Source organism: Canis lupus, chromosome 36 (assembly GCF_011100685.1).
Source record: "Canis lupus familiaris isolate Mischka breed German Shepherd chromosome 36, alternate assembly UU_Cfam_GSD_1.0, whole genome shotgun sequence".
Taxonomy (NCBI): Eukaryota; Metazoa; Chordata; class Mammalia; order Carnivora; family Canidae; genus Canis; species Canis lupus.
Genome location: NC_049257.1, coordinates 25,052,382 through 25,073,857, shown reverse-complemented (window position 1 = coordinate 25,073,857; position 21,476 = coordinate 25,052,382). Strand labels below are relative to the sequence as shown.

The window sequence follows — 21,476 nt, the reverse complement described above, 5'->3', positions numbered from 1 at the left end:
CTCTCTAGGCGCGGTTATTGCATAGCCCTTAAGTAATGCTACTTAAGACGATGTTCCAGGCTACAGAGGACTTCCAAGCACCACTGGAGATTTTAGATTTCTTGCTAAGATACAAACTTGAGTGAAATGTAATGAAACCAGAAAGGCACATGCTCGGACTTGAGGGACAGCCCCTCTTCCCACTGACACCCTTGGTCTGTCCTCCCAGCACTGCCTGGTTCAGTCCACTGGCCATTCCTTCCCTCAGTCCTCAAATGATGCATATAAACTTGACAAAGAGGAGATGATTTCTTAGCTTTTCCCTACCACTCCAATATCTTCCCATAGATCAATCTATGTTACCTATTTTTGTTTGGTTTTTGTTACCTATTTTTGAATTACATCTTTCTATAATCCAGTTCCCACTCGCTATTTGTACTGAGCCCCAAGGCTGGGGAACCGTTCAAATGTCAGTGAGTATAGGAAACTTTTGTTGTTGTTGTTAAGAATATAGGGTTGTCACTCCTTCCTCTGTAATTAGACAGCAGTGAACTGTAAGAAGTATTATTCTTGGGAGTCCCAGCTCCACCAAGTTGCTCATATTTGGCAGCTAACGTGAAGTAATGCAAAGTAAGAGAGGGTTACACCAAAACATTGGAATGCTGTACACTGAGGCAGTTTCATACCCGCAGAACATTCCTTGCCCAAAGCTGTGTGTGGAGGACACTCATCCTAAGAAAGTCAAGAAAAGGGCTTCCTGGGTGGCTCAGTGGTTGAGCATCTGCCTTTGGCTCAGGGTGTGATCCCGAGGTCCTGGGATCGAGTCCCGCATCGGGCTCCCTGCATGGAGCCTGCTCTTCCCTCTCTCTGCCTGTGTCTCTGCATCTGTGTGTCTCTCATGAATAAATAAAATCTTTTTAAAAAAAGTCAAGAAAAGGTGAGATGAGGCTTCAAAACCCAGAAAGCTGGCATCAGCTTTGCTCTCCTCCTCCGTGATGCATTCGGTTCTGCCCTCCTGAACGGCCCCCTCTCTATCTCTCCTGTTTGTTTCATCTCGCAAACGTGATCCTCAGTCCTTTCAGTTGCAGACATCGTTTTATTTTTACATAATTATATGCCATCTCTGCGGGTGGTTAAAAACCATTGGGGGTGGTTTATATTTAGGAGCAACAGGAAAAGCTCATCAGTCTAGTGTTTCGGTATCTCCTAGCTTCTGTTCCTTTAAAAATACGGTTTTAAACAAAGACTCCTAGCCTGAATCACTTCCAGTGAATCACTAGTGGTTTTCTTAATGCTCCTGAAATCTTTCTCCCCACGTTTCCTTCCTGAATCTGAGGCAGGTCCACGTAAACAATCACTAACGTTGTGGGCACCCAGTGAATGCTGGCTCCGGGGCTAGGGGTGAGCCGCTCCATGATGCGCGGGGACTAAGAGCTTGTGGACAAGGGACATCTTGCAGCTTGGCTCCCTCGTATCTCAATCGATTTGTCTCACGGGTAGACGCGGGTTCTGGAGAGGAGATTTGCCCCAGCTTCCGCTTCTTTGAACTTGACACTTGCTGCAGCCACAAAGCATGATCGTGCCAACTGCACACCCCCCGCTCTGGGGCCCTGGTCTGCACAGAATAGGCTGACAGGCTGGGCGTGAGCTGCCAGGAGGCTTATGGAGCTTTTCCAGTGAGAAACCCCACCTGGGTACCAGCTTGAGGAGGTCTCAGTAACGACCAGAGAGGGCATTAAAATAACGAACAGCTAAGCAAGGGAATGCAACACCGAGGTCTGTGGTAAGGGCCAGAAACAGCCCGGGTCTCTCCTTAAAAGTTTTTAAATATATTTTTGATCAATTTAACATAAGCAACAGAATTTGAACATCGGTTCTCAGCTTTACAGGAGGCCTCAGTATTTACTTACCCGTGAACAGACAGCATGACTTCATACTTGAGAGGGATTGCTAACGTCACTTTGTTCAGGTTGTCCATTTCCCGTTCATTTGCACTAGAGAAGCAAACAGAACACACACCCCGTGAGAATCCCCCAAACACAAAAATCATCTTCAGAGGGACGCCCGGGTGGCTCAGCGGTTGAGCACCTGCCTTCGGCTCAGGGGTGATCCTGGAGACCCGGGATCGAGTCCCGCATCGGGCTCCCTGCAGGGAACCTGCTTCTCCCTCTGCCTGTGTCTCTGCCTCTCTCTGTGTGTCTCATGAATAAATAAAATCTTAAAATCATCTTCAGAGAGAGCGAATCACATGTTCGGTATACTGAAGGCTTGAGGAGTGGGGGCAAAGTGGATGTGGTAGGAAGAAATGTTTATGACAGGGTTGGTAGAAACGTGCTCCCGTGACGGACTGTGTTATTTGCCCCCAAAATGTTTAGAGATTTTTGTTGTTGTTGTTTCTTTGCTCACACAAGAGAGGTTTTCTCCTGCAGACAATGGAAACACAGCTCCATGGTTCCCCTAAGTCCTCCCACCCTAAAGTCAGGGGTCTACCTCCTTTAGCCCCATTATTTTTTCACGATGAGATATACCAGGTGGCATGCACTGTAAGGCTGAGATCCTCTTCGGCTTGGCTGAGTGAGCTCACATCCAGGAGAAAGCTGATATCCATCTGTAAAGCACAGAGAGGGAAAGGCCCCTTTAAAAAAAAGAAATCTAAAAAATATTTTTTTTAATCACCTGAATTTAAGTTTTCCTTACTGTTTGTGTTCTGTGGAATGCAGATATTTGAGACTATGTTGTAGAAGCACAGACTACTCCTCACTCAGGCAGCGAGCTAAGGGGGCAGCTGTCAGGTTTGTGGCAATTTTAAAGCACCAGCCTTTGCCGTGAGTGACACTCAGAGACAAAGGCGCCTCTCGATGTAAAGACAGGCAGGTCCAGACTGACAAAATTAGAGATGCTTTAACAACTTGAGTGAGGACTCTTGCCAGTCACACCTTTTTGTATAGCAGAGGTAACATGCCTGGCAGATAGGACCACCTGGGGTGGAGAGGGGAAGGGGGAGTGTTGGGGAGGGTGAGACAGGGGAGTAGGATTCTGATCGACACGTTCACATGCCCATCTTGACACAAACATGTGCCCCCACTTTTTTTTTTTTTACAGTGAACATTGCCAAGAATATAAACACAATCTCAAAGATCCCAAGCCCAGTTGGAGTTTTAATTCATCGCCTAGCTACTTACCCTAAGCAAATACATAATAAATTATATATTTGCATGTGGCATAAATGGGGGGGGGGGAAAGCCCAGAAAATATTTTATGCCCACGTTAGTAAGCAAAAACTGTTCAGGCTAAATGCTTACCCTTGAGAGACGATCCATGTATATATAACCAATGCTGCAGTCAAGTTTGACTGAGCCAGAGCTGTCTGTTACTTCGCAGTTTATTTGTTTCTCCTCCTAAAAGGAAAAAATGAGAACAGCTGCTTTAGGTAAGAAGGGAAGGAGAAGTCCGTAACGTAGGTTTAGGAGTGCTTTTAACACTCCTGCAAATCCTCCACAGGATAATTCCTGGGCTTGAAGCTTTCATCCACATTTGTATTCCCTATTGAATTCAAGATCCAGGTCCTGGAAAAATCATGAAGCCAGGAACTCACGAAGTCCCTATCTCATTTTGTCTGGGATGTGAGAATGTGATAAGGGTATATAATTATAGTAACTGGCATCACAATAGGATGTATATACATATATGGGATGTGGGTATATATATATATATATTCTCAAATATTCAGGGAAATACACGTCATGCTGTATCTATAGACTGTAGGTGTATAGATAGAAATACCGTGTACATACAAATGCTACAGAGGCAGACACATACACCATAGATGTACCACATACACCATTGATCTAGATAATATATATTACATACACAGGTGCCTCAGTCCTTCAGACTATTGCAAATAGGCTCCCAGTGCTCTAGAGGAAAGGGTTACATACCCCGGAGAGGTCAGAGCATCTCTAAATGCCCCTTGGCTTGAAGAGCGAGTCTCTGGATGAGAGAGGAGTACATTGCTAAGGGAGAAGACAGGCATCAAAGGAGAAAGTGACTGAGGCTCTTCTCTTTGAAATCGACCTTATTAAGCTGCCTTGCGGATAGATTCAAGGGCTCAGGACGGAGGCCAGGTGGTAAGAAAAGGTCTCTAGGTGCTTCAAACTCTTGTAGGGAAAGACAAATTGCCTGTGACCCGGTTGGCACCAAGATTTCTGAATCCGTGGAGACTGATGTGCGTGAGGTCTCGGCTGGAAGTTCTTTGGGAACGAGACTGGGCATGTGAACCTAAAATGCAGAACGGTAACTCGGGGAGCCCCGCTGGGAGGAGCGGTATTGCTTGCTCAGGGACCGCAGCCAAGACTGAGCAGCACGGTGGCACCAGACGAGGTTATCAGTGAGGAAAGCAGCGGCACCCAAGCACCTTGCCTGGGACAACTGGGTCTCTCCCACTGGAACGTTTGGAAGCAGGACGCGGACTCTTTGGAACTCAGGGACCAAGCAACTTGTCATTTTGATGAGGAGCATGAATTCATGGAAGTCTCAAAAATCAATGGAAACTCGAGTGGTAAGTCCGCATGTACCTCAAATATTAAGGCCTCACATCAATGAAATGGATTATACCATTTACATTTTTTTTTTTTACAGATTTTTTTATTGAGAGAGTGCGTGCGTGCGTGCATGTGTGGGCACCCGTGTGTGGGGGCGGGGAGGGGCAGAGAGGCAGGGAGCCCCATTGCTGGGCTCAACCTCAGGATCCTGGGATCATGACCTGAGCCAAAGGCAGAAGTTTAACAGACTGAGCCACCAGGTACCCCTATACCATTTACAATAAAAAGAAAAAGAATAAATATAGTATCACAGAACTCTGGTTTTCCATACTTACCAGATCTAAAATCTTAATGAAGTAAAGGCCGGAGGGGAGTCTGATGTGCAGAGCCGTTTCATATGCATCATCTCCAGCATTAAACAAAGACACATTCAACATCACTGTCTTCATGCTCCCAACAGCAACATAGGTCTTATTTTCATGTGGCCTAAAAATTAAGCAATAGTTAGTTCTTTTTGGGGAAATAAAAATCTCATCTCCCCGTTTATCCTCAACATAAAATACCAATTCGGAAAAAATACCAATTTGGAAAAAATACCACGGGGCGAGGACTCCATGCAAGTGGATACAAATTCATCTTAGAAACAACTCCATTTCTCACGTTTCAGATAAATTCAGTCAGCTATGACCCAGGAAACTTGTTATTTTTAATTAGTTATAATTAAGTTAATCCTGTTTCATTTCTATAATTTTAGCCTATTTTCCTCATTGTTTCACATGCATTTCTCTAAACGCAGAGCTTTTTCTTTCTTTACCCTTGAAAAAAACCTTAAACCAGCTGCTGCCTGAACCAAAGGGGGAAATGGGGAGAACTGGGAAAAGGTGACGAGAGAGATGACTTCCCACCAAAAGAGAGGATGTTCTGGTGGCATGAGCGCAGCCCGGGGAAAGGACTGCAATGCCCCGCAGTGGGGCCACCACAACCTGCTGCACTGCAGCTCACTGCCCAAGGCCGCCTGGGCACCTGTGCAGTAACCAGACCAAATTCACAAATGGAACTGCGGCCGCGCTTCCCCACCCTGTGAACCGGGAAGAGAAGGCTGCTGCAGAGCCAGCAGAGGAGGGAGCGCTCAGTTCTGCCTCTGGCTCCAGGTCTGCAAGGTGGGAGGAGGTGCTTCAGCATTTTGAAGCCTCAGCCACCACCCAGGAGAGCAAGAATTACTACTTTGAAGACGTGGCTCATGCACGTGCCTCTGCACAATTCATTTCTGTATGAAACACGACGGCGGGAATGTTCTAAGGCCTCCGGGTAACTGCCTGCACCGCCCGTCCTCCTTACAGTGAGAGGATGAGAAAAGCCCAAAGAAAACTCACACAGCGATTCTATATAAGCTTTCCCTCAAGACAGACATTCTTAGATAGCGAGCAATTTAAAATTTAGAAACATTGGTTCAACAGCTGATGGATGTGACCCAAGACAAAGCATGGTGAGGCTAATCCTAGCAGGAAGAAAGGCAAATACTCACCTGGCACTTGAGAGGGTTTCCTTCCAGTCTACACTCTACCATTCTAACCAACATCTGTACCGAAGATTAGTGTCTGAATAAGCTATTTACGGAAATGCTAAATGCGGAGTCAGCATTTAATAGTCATTTTGTGAATTGATTGGAAACAAAGGGTGCTTGAGAACAGAGTTTAAGAACAGGTTTCAAAATGCATGCTTGGTGGGGCAGCCCTGGTGGCTCAGCGGTTTGAGCGCCGTCTGCAGCCCGGGGCCTGATCCTAGAGACAGACCCAGGATCGAGTCCCACGTCGGGCTCCCTGTATGGAGCCTGCTTCTCCCTCTGCCTGTGTCTCTGCCTCTTTCTCTCATCTCTATGTATTCTCATGAATAAATAAATAAAATCTTTAAAAAAACAAAACAAAACAAAAAAACCCAAAATGCATGCTTGGGACCATTGCTTGAAGACCCATGAACGACGGACCGCCTGGGACTGAAAGCTCCTCTATAATCATCACATTCGTTACTCCCGGATACAGAAATAGTTTAATAGTTTAAAAGATCCGCACCCTGGAGTACAGGACAGATGTGTAAACAAATATTATAAACCCAGGGGAAAGAGCTGTGAGTGAGGGGCTCTGGGACACCGAGGCAGGGGAACCACTTTTGCCTGAAGGTAGCAAAGGCATGTTGCTTCTTGCTTTCCTACCATGCTCATTATTTAGGATTATTATTATTTGTAAACATTATTAATTTTAGGATTATTTGTAAACATTATTATTAATAATTTTAGGATGATTATTTGTAAACATGAAGATAGGAACACCGCATGACGGAACACGACTTAACGTGGATTACACCCTTAATGGGTTCCCCAAGTCGCCCTTCTCCAGTCCCCTTCTCACGCTGCCAGAGAGGCTCACTCTCCAGGAAGCAAACTCGACCCTGTCACGTGCCTGAATGTCCTTCAGTGCCATCGGGGCGGGGGGCTGACGTGCGAGCGCAGCACGGGAGGCCTCACCCTCCTCTGCACAACTCAGTCCTTCGCTGCAGCCACGCACCTGCTAACAGGTGTCCAAACACCTGGTTCTGTATCTACCTCAAGCTCTCGCTCTCTCTGACCTTAACATTTCCCCTCCGCAGGTCTCTGGTTGATCTGTGCTTGCACAAGGCTGAGCGAGGTGTTAAAAGTTCTCAGAAGTTCTTCCAGTTGATACTCATAGCCAAGCCCTAGCACTCGGCACTGCTCTCCCCGACGACACCAGCTGCTACCCCTCCTCAATATCAGTATAAATTCTACCAAATTATAACTAGGTTTTTCTGTTCCGTGAAGGTATATGGATTCCAAATGTCTCGTTAAGTAAACGTCCACTGCTACTACCTTCGCGTGATCTGTACCCCATCGCACAACCTAACACTTTCGAGGCAACTGAGCTAATGGATTGACCAATAAATCTATGGCAACATCAACACTGGGAAGAGTATGGTTTGTTTTTTAAAATATATTTATTAGAGGGGCACCTGGGGGGCTCAGTGGCTGAGTGCCTTTGGCTCAGGGCGTGATCCTGGGGCCCCAGATTGAGTTCCGCATCGGGCTCCCTGCAGGAAGCCTGCTTCTCCCTTGGCCTTATCTCTGGCTCTGTGTGTCTCTCATGAATAAATAAATTCTTTAAAAAAAAAAAAAAGATTTGAGAGCGAACATGCACATGTGGGGGGAGGGAGCGAGAGAGAGAGAGAGAAAGAGAGAAGGAGGCTCCCCGCTGAGCACGGAGGCTCCCCTCAGGGCTCCATCCCAGAACCCTGAGACCGTCACCTGACCTGAAGTCAGATGCTTAACTGACCGAGCCACCCAGGCGCCCCTGGAAGTGGTTTTTGAGAACTATATGAACTGCAGAATGTGCAAACACGTTACAGACCCTTCTCCCCATCCTTCTACTTCTAACGGCACAGCTCTAAGAAGCCGCACAGTCCACCTATACCTAAGAGTTCTTCCCCTCTTCTGATTTTTTTCCCCTATTTTACACTTACTTATCGAGATAGCACATACAGAAAAACACACACGTCCTAGATTCACAGCTCCGTGAATTTTTACAAACTGAATACACTAAATGAAAGCAGTGCCCAGATCAAGACAACGTGGTACCTGCATGAGAAAAACGCCCTGTGCCGCCTGCCTTCAGTTACTGTCCCCCCCGCAGGGAAGGGCGGGGCACACGCGGGCACACGGTGGCTCCAGCCCCTGAGCCCTGCCGTGGGAAGGTGGCTCTCTTCTGGAAGGAGGGTCAGAGCTGACGGAACCATGATCCTCAAGGGGGGCCGCGGCCTCAGGGTGGAGGAGTCGGCTCCGTGGTGCCCAGCTTCCCCCCCACTGTGCGCGGAACCTGCCTGGGGTCACTCTTGCTCGTGCCCCAAACACAGCGGCCCCACGTCCCCCCCTGCTTGTGGCTAAACACCGCGGCCCCACGTCTTCCCCTTGTTTGTGCCCTAAACACCACAGCCCCATGTATCCCCCGTTGTGGCCTAAGCACAGCAGCCCCACGTCCCCCCCTGTGCCCTAAACACACCAGGCCCATGTCCTCCCCTCCATGTGGCCTAAACACAGCAGCCCCACATCCCCCCCTTGTGCCCCAAACACAGCGGCCCCACGTCCCCCCCTTGTGCCCCAAACACAGCAGCCCCACATCCCCCTCTTGTGTCCCAAACACAGTGGCCCCACGTCCCCCCCTGTGCCTTAAACACAGTGACCCCACATCCCCCCCTTGTGCCTTAAACACAGCAGCCCCACATCCCCCACTCCATGCCCTAAGCACAGCGACACCCCGCCTACAATCACGTTCAACCAAAGGCCAGAGCCAAACAACAGAACCCCAGGGGTCCCTGCTGTCGCAGGTCAAGGTGCAGGCTTCATCTCTCCGGCAGAAAACGAGCCGGTGGCAAGCGGCCTCCAGGCCCCTGAGCCTGTGTCCTCTTTGTGCTACTGACTTCAGGGAGAAAGAAAACACTAGAAAATTCTCATTGATGAGAACATGTCAGGGGACGGACATTTGGGGAGATGGCACTTGAATAAGGGCGGACTCCCTGGGGTCCCGAGGACGAGAGCCGAAGATCCGAGACCGGGACGTACAGTTAGTTAGCAGGCTTTACTGTGTCAAGCGTCTAATTCATCTTTCAAGACTCTGACGTCCGTGAGGCATAGATTCCTACCATCTCCGTCTTAAAAATGCATAATTTTGATAGACGTGCTCTGGGGGGGCGGCGGGGAGCCAAAGAGGAGAGTGGAAGAGTCTGGGCACTGCTCGCTGTCTACCCGACGGGCACCTCCCGAATCTGCTAGAAGAACCCCAGATTGTTTAGGCAGAAGGCAGGACTCCCTCGATGTAGCAGAAGAGAAGCCCCCCGCATTCTGACCGAGCTGCGACAGTCATGAGGACCCCGCTGCCCTGCAGCCGGGCCGGCCGGGGTGAGCGTGTGACCAGGCCCTGTTCCGCAGAGTGAAGGTCCACCCCCTTGCTGGACGGCGGCCGCTCAGCGGCACGGGTTTTGGCCTTCGTCCCTCTTCTTTTGTTGGGAACCTCGATGCTGCTCAAGCCTTGGGGAGCCCGTGGGGGGAAAAGCCAAGAGAACCGGAAAGGTGACCACGCGTGTCCAGTTTGGGAAGCTGCCCGTGAACCCTGCGGCCGCCTCCTGCTTTTTATGCAAAAATAATCACGGTCCTTTGTCGTCTAAGTCACGATTCACCAGGTGGTGCCCCCTGCGGTGGAAAGCAGTCCTGACAGGAAGGCACTTGCTCAGGAAAAGCCTCCCCCACGGACCCCAAGACACACGCCCGGGGGCCGGAAGGGAAGTAGAGGCACGTAGCCCAGCCGTCTACGGGGAAGGCTTGGTTTTGGACGCGCCTGCGTGATGGCTAACCCTTGCTAGTATATTTGCAATCTCCATCAGCTACTTGTCTTTGCTCATCCTCGTCTTGCAGCGCGAGCCCGCGGGCCCAGGGTTCGTTGTGCTGAGCTGCAGACGGGCGGGAAGAGGCCTCAACCTCACGTGCGCACGTGCGGCTCAGGGGGGCCGGGGGCGGCCGCTCACAGCAGTTCCCAGCAACGCTCTTGCCTACACGGGTGGGTTTGCAGCTCTGAGGCCCGCAGACGCATTAGTGCCGGGGTTACGGGCAGGAGCGCGCCGAGCAAAGGGTCGCAGGCGCTTACTGTGCCGGCGGGGTGGGCCAGGCCAGGCCGACTGTCGTCTCATGGACTGTACCCTTCACTGCAGGCCTGAAGGTTAATTAGAAGAGTTTGCACTTGGAAATTCCTCAAACAAGGTATCTTTTACCTAACAGAGACAGCCGATGGCTCTCCTAGGTGACGCCAAAGACGTGGGACTTACACCTAATGCCGACGTTCGAGCCACGTCCAACCTCACAAAGCGGCAAACCATGGCCCAGGCCGTCGGTGGCTTTCTTGGGGGCATAAAGAGACTTTAAACTCCAGACAAATAACCAGCACACATGCAGAAAATGTAGAGGATTCAGTGGCAGTATTTCATCTCGAGGCCCAAGTAAAACTTTTTTTTTTAAATCATGGTTTACACATATCCCAATAACAATGTTCTCAAAAATAACTTTTACGAACCTTCATGTATTTCAGGCTTTGTGCTATGCACCCAGTTTGCATGACTTTTTTTTTTTTTTTTCTTCTTTAAAACCACCTCAGGGCGCCTGGGTGGCTCAGTGGTTGAGCATCTGCCCTTGGCTCAAGGTCCCGGGATCGAGTCCCGCGTCGGGCTCCCTGCAGGGAGCCTGCTTCTCCCTCTGCCTGTGTCTCTGCCTCTCTCTCTGGGTCTCTCATGAATAAATAAATAAAATCTTTAAAAATAAATAAATAAATGAAAACCACCTCATAGAGTAGGTACTATTTTACCTTCTTATCAATGAAAGAGGTTCGGGGAGTTCAAAAGGCTACTTCTCAAAAGCCTGACTCCAGCTCTCAAACTCTTCACCACCACGTTGCTTCCCAGATTTTAGTTTGATAAAAATGACTCGTAGCCTGATCAGTAGTGAGCTTTTTTGGCCTGGTGCCCATAGGTTCTGACTTGGGGGTGGGGGGTGGGGTTTGCGGCCTAGAAAACTGTATTTCTAATTAAACATTTCAGGTGATTCTCATGAAGGTGACTCAAAGATGACACTTTCAGAGATACCGCCTAACCTGCCATTTAAAACCATAATGGATTTCACAGACATCAAGAAATATTATCACTTCAAAGTAAAAAAAAAAAAAAAAAAAAAAAAGTAAAGTAGGTAATGTAATTTTATTGTGAGAAAGTATGCACTGAAGACAAAGTAATCATTACATGATTTCATCTCTTTTTTTTTTTTTATGATTTCATCTCTTAATTTAAGGATGTATTTTCATTCTTCAGGAAAGAAACATTCTTAGTAAGATTTTCATATAAACTTCAATGTCCCATTTTTTTTTTTTTTCATAGGCTGGAGCAGTTGCAGAGAAAGATGACAAAAGGGACAGTGGGAGTGCCTGATTTAAGAAAACGAAAACACTACCTATTTGTAGCTCAGATAAGAAGAGGAGCCATGTGGGTGAGAGCTTATCAAAGGCCCGCGACAGCAAAAACACCAAGAAAATGAAGCACTCGAGGAAGAAAATAAATACATGAATGGGAAGGTTGTAAATTATTCATCTCATAACTCAACAAAGGCACCGCATTACATGCTGGGGTACAAAGTAGTTAGTAGTCATTGTTTTTGGACTCTCTGAGCAGCCAATCTGGATAATTTCAGTATAAAGTCCAATTATAAATCAAATAGGTTAGGGCTTCTTGGCCCTCAACTGTGGATGCTCAAGGCTATACTGGCATTGCCTAAGTGAAAAGAATTAATTTATTCTCTGCCATATGTGATCCCACCCCAGCAGGGTACTCAACACTGTTTGTCAACCTTTTTACTCATTCCTATTCCGTTTATTGTAACAGCTATTTTGAATCTTTTCCCATTCCCTTCAAGTTCCCAAATCCATCCTCAGAGCCCTCACTTTCCATATAGTCACTTGCTTTTTATCCCGGCCATCCCCGAACTCTCTGTTTTTCCCCTCCTTCCACATTGAGCTTTCTTAATCCATGCCAAGCACCTTTTCATAGTTTCTCAGCTCAAGGTAAGGAGAACTTAACTTCTCTAAGGCGACTCCTCCAGCTGGGTCTGACCCCATTGTATGCCGTTTCCTTAGGACCTTGTTCCCTTCCCAGCAAACAACCGTTAGTCACCTACAGCATTCCAGGCACTGTCAACACCCAGATGAAAAGACAGAAACCGGTCTTGCTGCAGCTCACGGCATAGCGTGGAGACAGACAATAAGGATGGGGAGCCTAAGTGCAGTAGGACCGGGGTCGCAGGACTGGGGTTTGTGTAGCTGGAGACAAAGAAAGACAGCTGAGATTTATAAGACAAATGTGAGTTAATCAGGTAGGTAATTAGGAGAAACAAAAAGATACAGAGGCTCAGGAAAGTGTGCACGGCCAAACGACTAGAAGTATTGTCATTGACGGAAAAAAAAATCCCCGGGCACGGTTGAGAAAGAGCATTAGGTTGAGGTTGTAAGTTCTAAGGAGCCAATGGAGCACGTTATCAGCGTTAGAAAGCTCACCCTCGAAAAATACCACAGTAGGGGGATTAGAATAAATGCAAAATCAGAAGCCAGAAGCCCAGAAAGTGGGCAAGCTTGGTGATCCAGGTAGGATACTGAGCACCTGGTTGGGAGCTACTGTGGCAGAGAGAGGAGTATGATGGATATGAGGTACACCTGCAGGGGTAGTATCACAGAACATAGGGGGTTTACTGTATGTGGGGGGTAAGGAAGAGAATAATGCAGGTTGAGCTCTAGCTTGTTGGCTTCGGCGACTACTGGCTGTGTCCCTGGTGGACGGTGGCTGGGCACCCAGGAGGACATGTCTAATGGACAGCCGGGTGTGTGGGCGTGAAGCTCTGAGACACTTGGCTGAGCATCAGCAGTGTAGACAGGCCAGGTGAGGTCACAGCTGTGGGGAGGCTTGTCCAGGGAAAATGGTGGGGGTTGGGGTGGGGAACCATGTGAGAAAGTGGGAGAGAGAAAGGGTTTAGGAAGCCAAGGGAGCCCAAAATCAAGATCCTCAAAAGACAACTGAGGAAGAGCTAGGGAAGTAGGAGGGGAAGAGAGTCTAATGCAATGTGGAGCTTCAAAGCAAAAGGTGAAGGGAGTAGCCTGCAGGTGCCTAGGAGGAGAGTCCAGGTAGAGTCTGAAACGTGCCCCCTGGACTCAAGGACATTTTGCTCATCAATTTAGGTTTTTGGTTTTTTTTTTTTGTTTTTTTTACCCCCTCTGACTTTGACCCTCACACTTGTTCATGTCGTCCCATGATTAAATAAATAACAACTTTCATCATAAAATAAACATAAAAATTCTTAAGTTTGAACCAACTCGTATATTCTTCTTCCACTTAAACACTGACTGTTACTTGGCTGCATCTGCAGTGAAATCTCCACCTTAAAAACTCACCAGGGACATCCTTTTCTCACCCAGCAGCCACAGTTTAAATGCCAATCCCCATGACCTTTCCTCAAGGCACTGCGCTGTCTGGTCTCTCTCTACAAAAGTTTACAATATTCAGTCCCCCTCTCTGTCCTCTCCACTAGCTCTTTCCCTATGGATCTGGTTTCTTTACTTCTCTGAGGATACCTTTTTCAGTTTCCCCCAGAGACTCCAGATTCTTGTTAGAATCTTGATTTTTTTTAAAAGATTTTATTTATTTATTCATGAGAGAGACAGAGAGAGAGGCAGAGACACAGAGAGAGGGAGAAGCAGGCTCCATGCAGGGAGCCTGATGCGGGACTTGATCCCGGGACCCTTGAGTCACGACCTGAGCTGAAGGCAGACGGTCAACCGCTGAGCCCTCCCCTCCCAGGCGTCCCTTGTTAGAATCCTTAAATAAAACTGTCCCCTCCCCAATTTGATCCTTAGTTCTCCTCTCTCTGAAGTTCGCATTTCCACATGTTCCCCACTCCCAGCCCCCTGCCCCCCATGCTCATAAATCGCTGAAGTGTAAACAGTTCCCAAAAACGATCCTGAACAAGATTTCCAAGTGGAAAGCTGAGTATAGAAATCCCACCGAATTCAACATGCCCCAGTTTGAACTTGTCTCCTTTATGTCGTCCCCGCCTCCCCCAAAATCGGTTCGCACTGTCCTGTCACTGATGCCTCCTCGACCTCCTGCGCTTCCTGTACACAGCAGCCCTCAACCTCAGGACCGATTCTCGCTCTCCAGTCCTCACTTCTCACATCTTCCCTCTAGCGTGCACACCAATTTCAAAATCGGGTTATTTAAACATGCTACGAAATTGCAGTGGTTTATCTCCCGTGACAAAGTAGTAACAACAACTAACGTTTGTCTGATTCTCACCGTGGCCTGGGTAGGCCGGATACGCGTGTCTCCTCTTATGACTTCCCCTCCATGAATTGAGACAAGCAAGGTGCCCTATTCCCTTTCAAGTGTGTCCTATACGTTTAGGGATTTCTTTTGTTTCGTACAGCAGTCTGACTTACGTAATCAGTTTTTGGATGACAGAACCAAACCAACCACTAAGCATTATGTTAGTGAACGTGAGCTCATTTTGCCACCAAAACTCTATGAATAGGCATTTACAAATGTCTAAAACATAACTACAAAAATGATAACCCAAGGCGCAGCCAAATCCCAAAATACCTTCTGAGTGGTCAGTAAAAGATGAAAACACGCTTTACAAAACCCTGGTGGCTCACATATTCTCATTCTTCAAAAAGTGCTCACCTCTGAGTATATAGGTTCTGTGAGGGATCCATAGATCCCTACACCTCTTTCAGTAGGACGTGTTCTTGTTCAATTCTTTGAACACTGCTAATCCCCCAGGGGCAGTTCTTACTTTTTCCCCTCTTTGGAACTCCCAAGCACACACCCATTGCCCACCTTGGCAAGTAACCCTAAACGACACTTACTTTAAAAATCCAATTCTTGCAGAAACCTGTAAATCAGCAGAACAATTTTCATGGGCACAAAATCTTGCAAAGTTTATCTGAAAATAAAATAGGACAGTATTTTTTACATTAGTTCGACAAGTAGGTGTATTCCTGTTTTGTTTTTTTAAGAATAAGACATCTATGATACATAAGAAAAATAAATAAAATTGATCATGCCTTATCCTGTCCCTTTGGAAGAGTTCAGTTTGAGGATGAGTCACAGGTTCAGAGGATAACTGGAAGGCTAAAGGAACTAATTCTTCCAGTGGATAAATTTAAAGCCTAAATTTTTAAATGGGGAAAAAAAGTATTGTTTCTTTTAAAATTGTTATGAAAAAAATGAGTTTAATCAAACTCTGGATAAATATTTAAAACCCGTGCTTCCAGAATGTTCTCTGCTGAATTCCTCTCATTTTTTTCTGGTGCTACAATTTGATCCCACTTACTACAAATAAACATGGCACTTACTTTTCACAGATGGTAGGACAATAAGCTTATATTAATTGGAAACAACAAATGGAGTCACCCGGGTGGCTCAGAGAGTTAAGCAACTGCCTCTGGCTCAGCTCATGATCTCAGGGTCTTGAGATCAAGCCCCATATTGAGCTCCCTACTCAATATAGAGTTTGCTTCTCCCTTTGCCCCACCCCTCGGCTCATGCTTGCTTGCTCACTCTCTCTTTCAAAATAAATAAAAAATTAAAAAATAAAAGTAGAAATTTAGACATTTTACTTTGAGGACACATTGAACAAAATTAAGTGATAGTTGACCCTAAGGGTTCCAGAATTTATTTAACTTGGAGCATTATAATAGGACCCAGAGATACTAAAAGGGACATAGGAAAACCTGACATATAGATAGACAAAAGAATGGAGATAAAAAGGAAGCTGAGCAGAATAGGTAAAAAGAGAGAGATGCTAAATCTAGAAAGTCAGAGGAGGAGGTAGGCTCATTTAATGGACGGTGACTAGCATGTTGTCAAATAGCGGGTCAGACCACAGACTGCCTTCGACCTGGTGAAGCAGGAGGGTAGGGTAAATCTTTCCCTAAACAATTAGGTTACTATGATTTTTTTCTATCCCTCTTACTCATAGAGCATGTTGCTCTAAAAATCGAAAGGTAGAATTTTGCTCTAATATAACTACAAATTGCTAAGGTTTTGGCTTATGAATTTACAAATATTGTGTTTTTCATACCTAAACATATTTAAGAAGAGTTGATATTGACAACTAAAGTTCAAAAGAAGAGCAAAAACACTGATTTCCATACATATATTCATAAGGGTATCGAGAAAACTTGCCTTAAGTTATGATGTTCATCTGACCTAGCCTTCTAGCCTAGAGAGTACGGATCCTAAGCTCAAATGCCTTCAAGTGACTTAGAAGCAATCGGTCTAGACCAGTTAGGACGAACCAGCCCTTTGAGTGTCCCCTGGCTTCTGCCTTTTACAGTCTGCGTGGCATTAGCAAATGCCTTAATGAACATTTTTACCATGCCCCCAACCATCCTGTTGACTAGGCCTCTGTGCTGCTGTACAGTAAAGGTGCAAACAACTGGACTTGTGGGAATGAACACACTGCTAGTGGAATGGGAGATATCTGGGGATACACTAGAAAAGGCTGTCTACTGGTTAGAATGCACGATCCCTTTTTCAAAATGCAGTGGGTCCTGGGACGTGGCTGAAAAGCCTACAGTTGAATTTGAAAGAGAAATTGTTGTGTAACAGTAATTCTTATGTTTATAAATGAGTAAAAGCCAGCAAGGGAACGTGCCTACCAAGACACGAGTGAATCTGGGTAGAGTGAATGAGAGGGAGACCAAATGAGAGAGAAGGAGACAGAAAATGAAAAAGAGGAAGATAAACCTCATGAATGTGACTCACTGTCATTATAAGCACTCCCCTAGCGATAGATTTTTTCCTCATGGGCAAGGTATCAAGGAGAGAAAATTAACATCTCATGTATATGGGAAGCCACTGCTGGGACTAAATGCATGTTTTTAAAAATACTCAGTTCAATATCCTAAAGGGAATATAAAAAATAAAGAAAAATGGAAAACAAGACCTACCATAAATCTTTTTATATTAAAAAAAATCGTAAAAAATGTTTAAAGAATTCAGCAAGATAGTTCATTTCCCCAGCATTATGCAATGTTTTTTAAAAATTTACTTCAGTTACAGGCACACAATGTTTTGAATAAGGGAAAATATTCTTACTGTTTTTTCAATTATGTCTCTTTCTTTCTTCTGCTGGAGAATTGGCTGAAGTGGTGGGAATTCCTCTGTACTTCGTTTACTGATGACGTGCTGCCCCAGGCGGTAGGCAGCTTCAATCTGAATTGGGGTGAGGATGTCCCGCACATCTTTCTAAGGGAATTTAAAACCATAAGTTAGAAATAGAAACAAGCCTGTAAATAAAAAAAGACCTATGTAGAAAGTTCCTCCTTTTCTGCATTATTGTCAAACATGGAAAAGGTAAACCAAGTATTTACCTTTTCATCTCAATTGTTAAAATACAGTGTCTATTTTTTCAAATTATAAAAGCGAGTATGTTTATTAGGAAAAACACAAATAATATGAAAATATTTTTAAGAATACATCCTGTATTAGTTATATAGTTTAACAATTGGACATATTTTCTTTCATGGTATTTTCTATGCAGACTTTTTAATCACTTGACCTAACATAAGCGTTTTCCATTATAAATTTGCTGTAAATGGCTTCAAAGTACTAATCAACATTTCATTCTATTTAACCTTTCCCTGTGGTAAACTTGTATAAATAGGAAATCTCCATTTATTTTTTCTTTTTATATTTTTATATGTCTCAGTAACATTTTAATTCAATTTGATTCATTTGAGTTCATCTTTATCATGAAAAATATCCTTTTTTCCATTCTTCATGGAGGCTTTCCAATCATATTTTAAGTAGGTCATAAATCGTATGTGGGAAAGTTATTTGTTTTATATATTTAATATTTTATCTGAGTTACTTTACTGAATTTTATTAGTTGTTACTTTTTTCCCCCCTAAGTTTATTGTGGTTTTACACTTCACAAAGAAAGTTCTTGGATTGTTTATCAACTCCACAGGAATTGTACCATTTGAGATCCATTCTGCATGATATTCTTTTAAATTTAATTGCTTACTAATTTTTACACAGCATTTCTCATTCCTAATCTTATTTATACGTGGCCAAAAAGCCTTTCTGAATGACTTTTAAAATTCATTGTATTCGGTCCCCAGAAAAACAGCTTTCGAGTTCATTACACTGAATGTCAATTCACATATTTTAATCTGAATTTTTACGTGCAGGCATGATTTTTTTCTTTTAAAAATATTTTCTCTACTTAAAAACTATTATTTTTTCATTTGGTTATTCACTAGCCTCCATGTTAAGACTGTACCACATACTACCCAAATTATTTTTTACTATACATAAATGCACAAACAGTAAAATAGCTGACAGGAAGGTAACTTTGAAAGTAGTTGTTCTCAAATCTCAAGACTATGAAAACAAACAAACAAAAAAAAATGGAAGTCAGGTAATGCATAAAACATGGTACCTCTTAGAACTTAACCCAGCCCTCTCTAGACAGAAATGAGATTTTCAAAGCATAGTGAACAAAACAGACTTCTTTTTCTCCTTATGTAAGTAGGTGGGCAAGGAAGATTTTACTGATAATGTAATCTATGAGGATTTAGATCAGAATTCAGAAGACAAAGTGCAAGAAATAAGACATGTTGATGGAAAATTTATAAAACAAGTATCTAAAGCACCACAAAAATTAAATGTAGAAATGATCTCGGGATTGGAGAAGGCAGTTAACAATCAGTAGATATAGTCTAGCTACATGGAATTATGCAGTTTTTGCTTTCCTTTTTTTCCTTTTCTTGATACCAGAATTGTTGCTATACTTTGATGTGTGAGCTTTTACATCACAGTTTGATTCTACCTTCCAAATACCCAATCCACAGGTTTTTGCACTTTATTTATTTATTTAAGATTGTATTTTTAAGTAATCTCTATACCCACCATGGAGCTTGAACTCATAACCCTGAAATCAAGATTTGCATGCTTTACCAGCTGAGCCAGCCAGGAGCCCCGGGTCTTCTCATTTTAAAAAAGTAAATTCAACTAAATTCCTTTTGACCATTAGAGAGAGTCAAGTGTTTGTACCAGGGCTAGACATATTACCTTAAGCCATAATTGAGGTTTATATTCATTCAGTTCCTGAGTAGATCTATGACTGTATCATTAATAGAGCTTCTAGTAAGTACTGTTAGTGGACCAGGTTTTTATTACCTATGGACGGCTACGATACTATCTGTATAACCTTGGGCAAATTATTTCATATGTCTATGGCTCAGTTACCTCATCTGCAAATGGAAATAATGGCAATTCTTGTGATACCTATAGTAATTGTTATGAGAATTCAGTGGCATGAGGTTTGTAAAATACTTAGCACAATGCCTGGCACTTAAGATCTCAATAGATGTTAGATATTGACCTATTACATATATGTTGCTTCAAAATATAGCTATATAAACCAGTCAAGAAATCAATGAATTTCAGTCTTTCATAATAAATTCAGGTGAACAATTGGAAGGAAAAGAAAAAAGAAAGGAAATCAGAACATTGCCAGTCAATGAACATTAAGCAGAAAATGAGTTAGACACCAAGTATTAAATTTGTATTAATCACATGGTACCTGGAAGATTTGGAGCATGAATCAGAGTGCTCAAGATCTCTTATTACTTTTCCATTCTTATACATGGAGATGATTTTATTAAATTACTTGATAAGTGATCATCTCAACATGAAACTTTGACCATATAGGAATGCTGCAAATCAAGGCCCAAATCCCAAGTTATCAACTTGTGAAAACGGAACAGCTTGAAGCCCTGAGTATTACAATAGCAAACTTGATTAAATTATTCCCTAGGTGTAGGAGCTAGACAGCCACTGATTGTCCCTCCACATGTCCACTGTTTTAATTCTTCTCAACAAGCTTGCTTTGACCAAATCACATGTTATCTAATTCATACTAATTTTCCACAAGGTCTTCTCTACATCTGGTGTATATTACTTTCATTATCCTAATTAGCTATTAATTATGCTTTTCTCACAATATATAAAATGTACGTGCACTCTTGCAAGAACTGTATTTGACAGATATTCACACTTATTTAACTTTAACAGCTCCACCTAAAGACAAAGGCTAGAATATCAAAAATGTCTTGAAGTGACTAATTAAGTATTTGGGAGAGAAATAGTAAATTTGCTTAAAATTTTTCACTTGGACGGGCATGTGCTACCTGTATTAGAAATAATGAAGATTCCATGCCCCATTTTTATAGATAATTACATAAAATAAGGCACCCCACAAGCGTGCAAATTAGCACATGTCTGAAATACACAAAGTCCACGTTCTTTAGACTTTTACAGAAATTTGTATTTATGGCCACTTGAAAACTGAGCTGTAGGCCCATGTCCTCCTACTGTGTGTAAGAAGGAAAAAAAAACATAATAGTGGAGCCAGAAATATTTATACAGTTTACTGGATGAAAAAGGATACTGAGGTATAGACATTTCAATGTATCCATTCATGGGTCTGCTATGTAGAGGATGCTGGAGAGACAAAACTGAAAGTCAATACCAATGTCACAGTCCATGACCCATAAATCCACACACAGTGTGGGGGATGAGCATTCCGATGGATGTATAAACAAATATAGAAGGAGAAGGGTCACCTAATCTACACTCCAAAAAGGATGAGAAAAGCCTTACACAGAAGAATTTTAAGCAAGGAATATGATCAGATTTATGTTTTTGAAATACCCCTCTGCTACCAGTGTGGGAAATGGGTTGAGGACGGAGGAGGTAAGACAGAAGGCACAGATTGCCAATGAAGCCAGCACCACCAACAGTAATGATTACCACTCTAGCTGGTAAGCTTGGTTCAGAAAGTAGAGAATTGCCAGTACCTGGCACTACTAACATCCTGAGAAAGGACAGCACCCCCCAAAACAGGTGCTCTAATCACAACACCAATAGAACAATCTCAGATTTTCCCTTATAGAATTCTTTAAATAGCACTGAGAACACATTGTCCATAAATTTTAAAAATATTGATTGCTGCCATATGTAATGAGTTGCAGTACCTCTAAGAATAAAAACATGCAAAAGGTAATATCCTGTCAAAGACTTTGCACTCTAACAAAGAATTAACATATGCTGGAATAATCAATCCACTTCTTGACTACCATAACATCAGGATAGTTGTGTAGTTTGCTTGTACTTAGATTTTCAGTAGAAATGTATTCATATATGGATCAGTCAATAGCCTGCTGTGGTTAAAATATAATTGCTTTGGAGCAAATGGCACTTCACTGAGCTATGTCCTTGTATACCTTAATATAAATATAT

The 21,476-nt window shown here is 44.0% G+C and overlaps 2 protein-coding genes across 6 annotated transcripts in view; one reads left to right on the top strand and one right to left on the bottom strand.

Annotated features, from left to right (window-relative positions):
- Window positions 1–13,063, top strand: part of CERKL (ceramide kinase like) — a 130,897-nt gene extending 117,834 nt beyond the window's left edge. The window contains exons 14-15 of one of the 4 annotated variants that reach the window (XM_038585023.1): window positions 7,354–7,501; window positions 11,499–13,063. In XM_038585023.1, the coding sequence (XP_038440951.1) occupies window positions 7,354–7,466 (113 nt within the window). In that variant the 3' untranslated portion in view covers window positions 7,467–7,501; window positions 11,499–13,063. Of the gene's footprint in view, window positions 1–7,163; window positions 7,311–7,353; window positions 7,502–11,498 lie in introns of those variants that run through there. The other 3 variants (XM_038585026.1, XM_038585025.1, XM_038585024.1) reach the window with 3 other exon arrangements.
- ITGA4 (integrin subunit alpha 4) overlaps window positions 1–21,476 on the bottom strand; it is an 80,017-nt gene that overhangs the window by 11,057 nt on the left and 47,484 nt on the right. For both annotated transcript variants that reach the window (XM_038585021.1, XM_038585020.1), the window contains exons 16-21: window positions 17,265–17,414; window positions 15,029–15,105; window positions 4,856–5,006; window positions 3,282–3,377; window positions 2,508–2,587; window positions 1,890–1,973 (exon numbers count right to left, since the gene is read on the bottom strand). In XM_038585021.1, coding sequence (XP_038440949.1) covers window positions 1,890–1,973; window positions 2,508–2,587; window positions 3,282–3,377; window positions 4,856–5,006; window positions 15,029–15,105; window positions 17,265–17,414 — 638 coding nt within the window. The remainder of the gene's footprint in view (window positions 1–1,889; window positions 1,974–2,507; window positions 2,588–3,281; window positions 3,378–4,855; window positions 5,007–15,028; window positions 15,106–17,264; window positions 17,415–21,476) is intronic.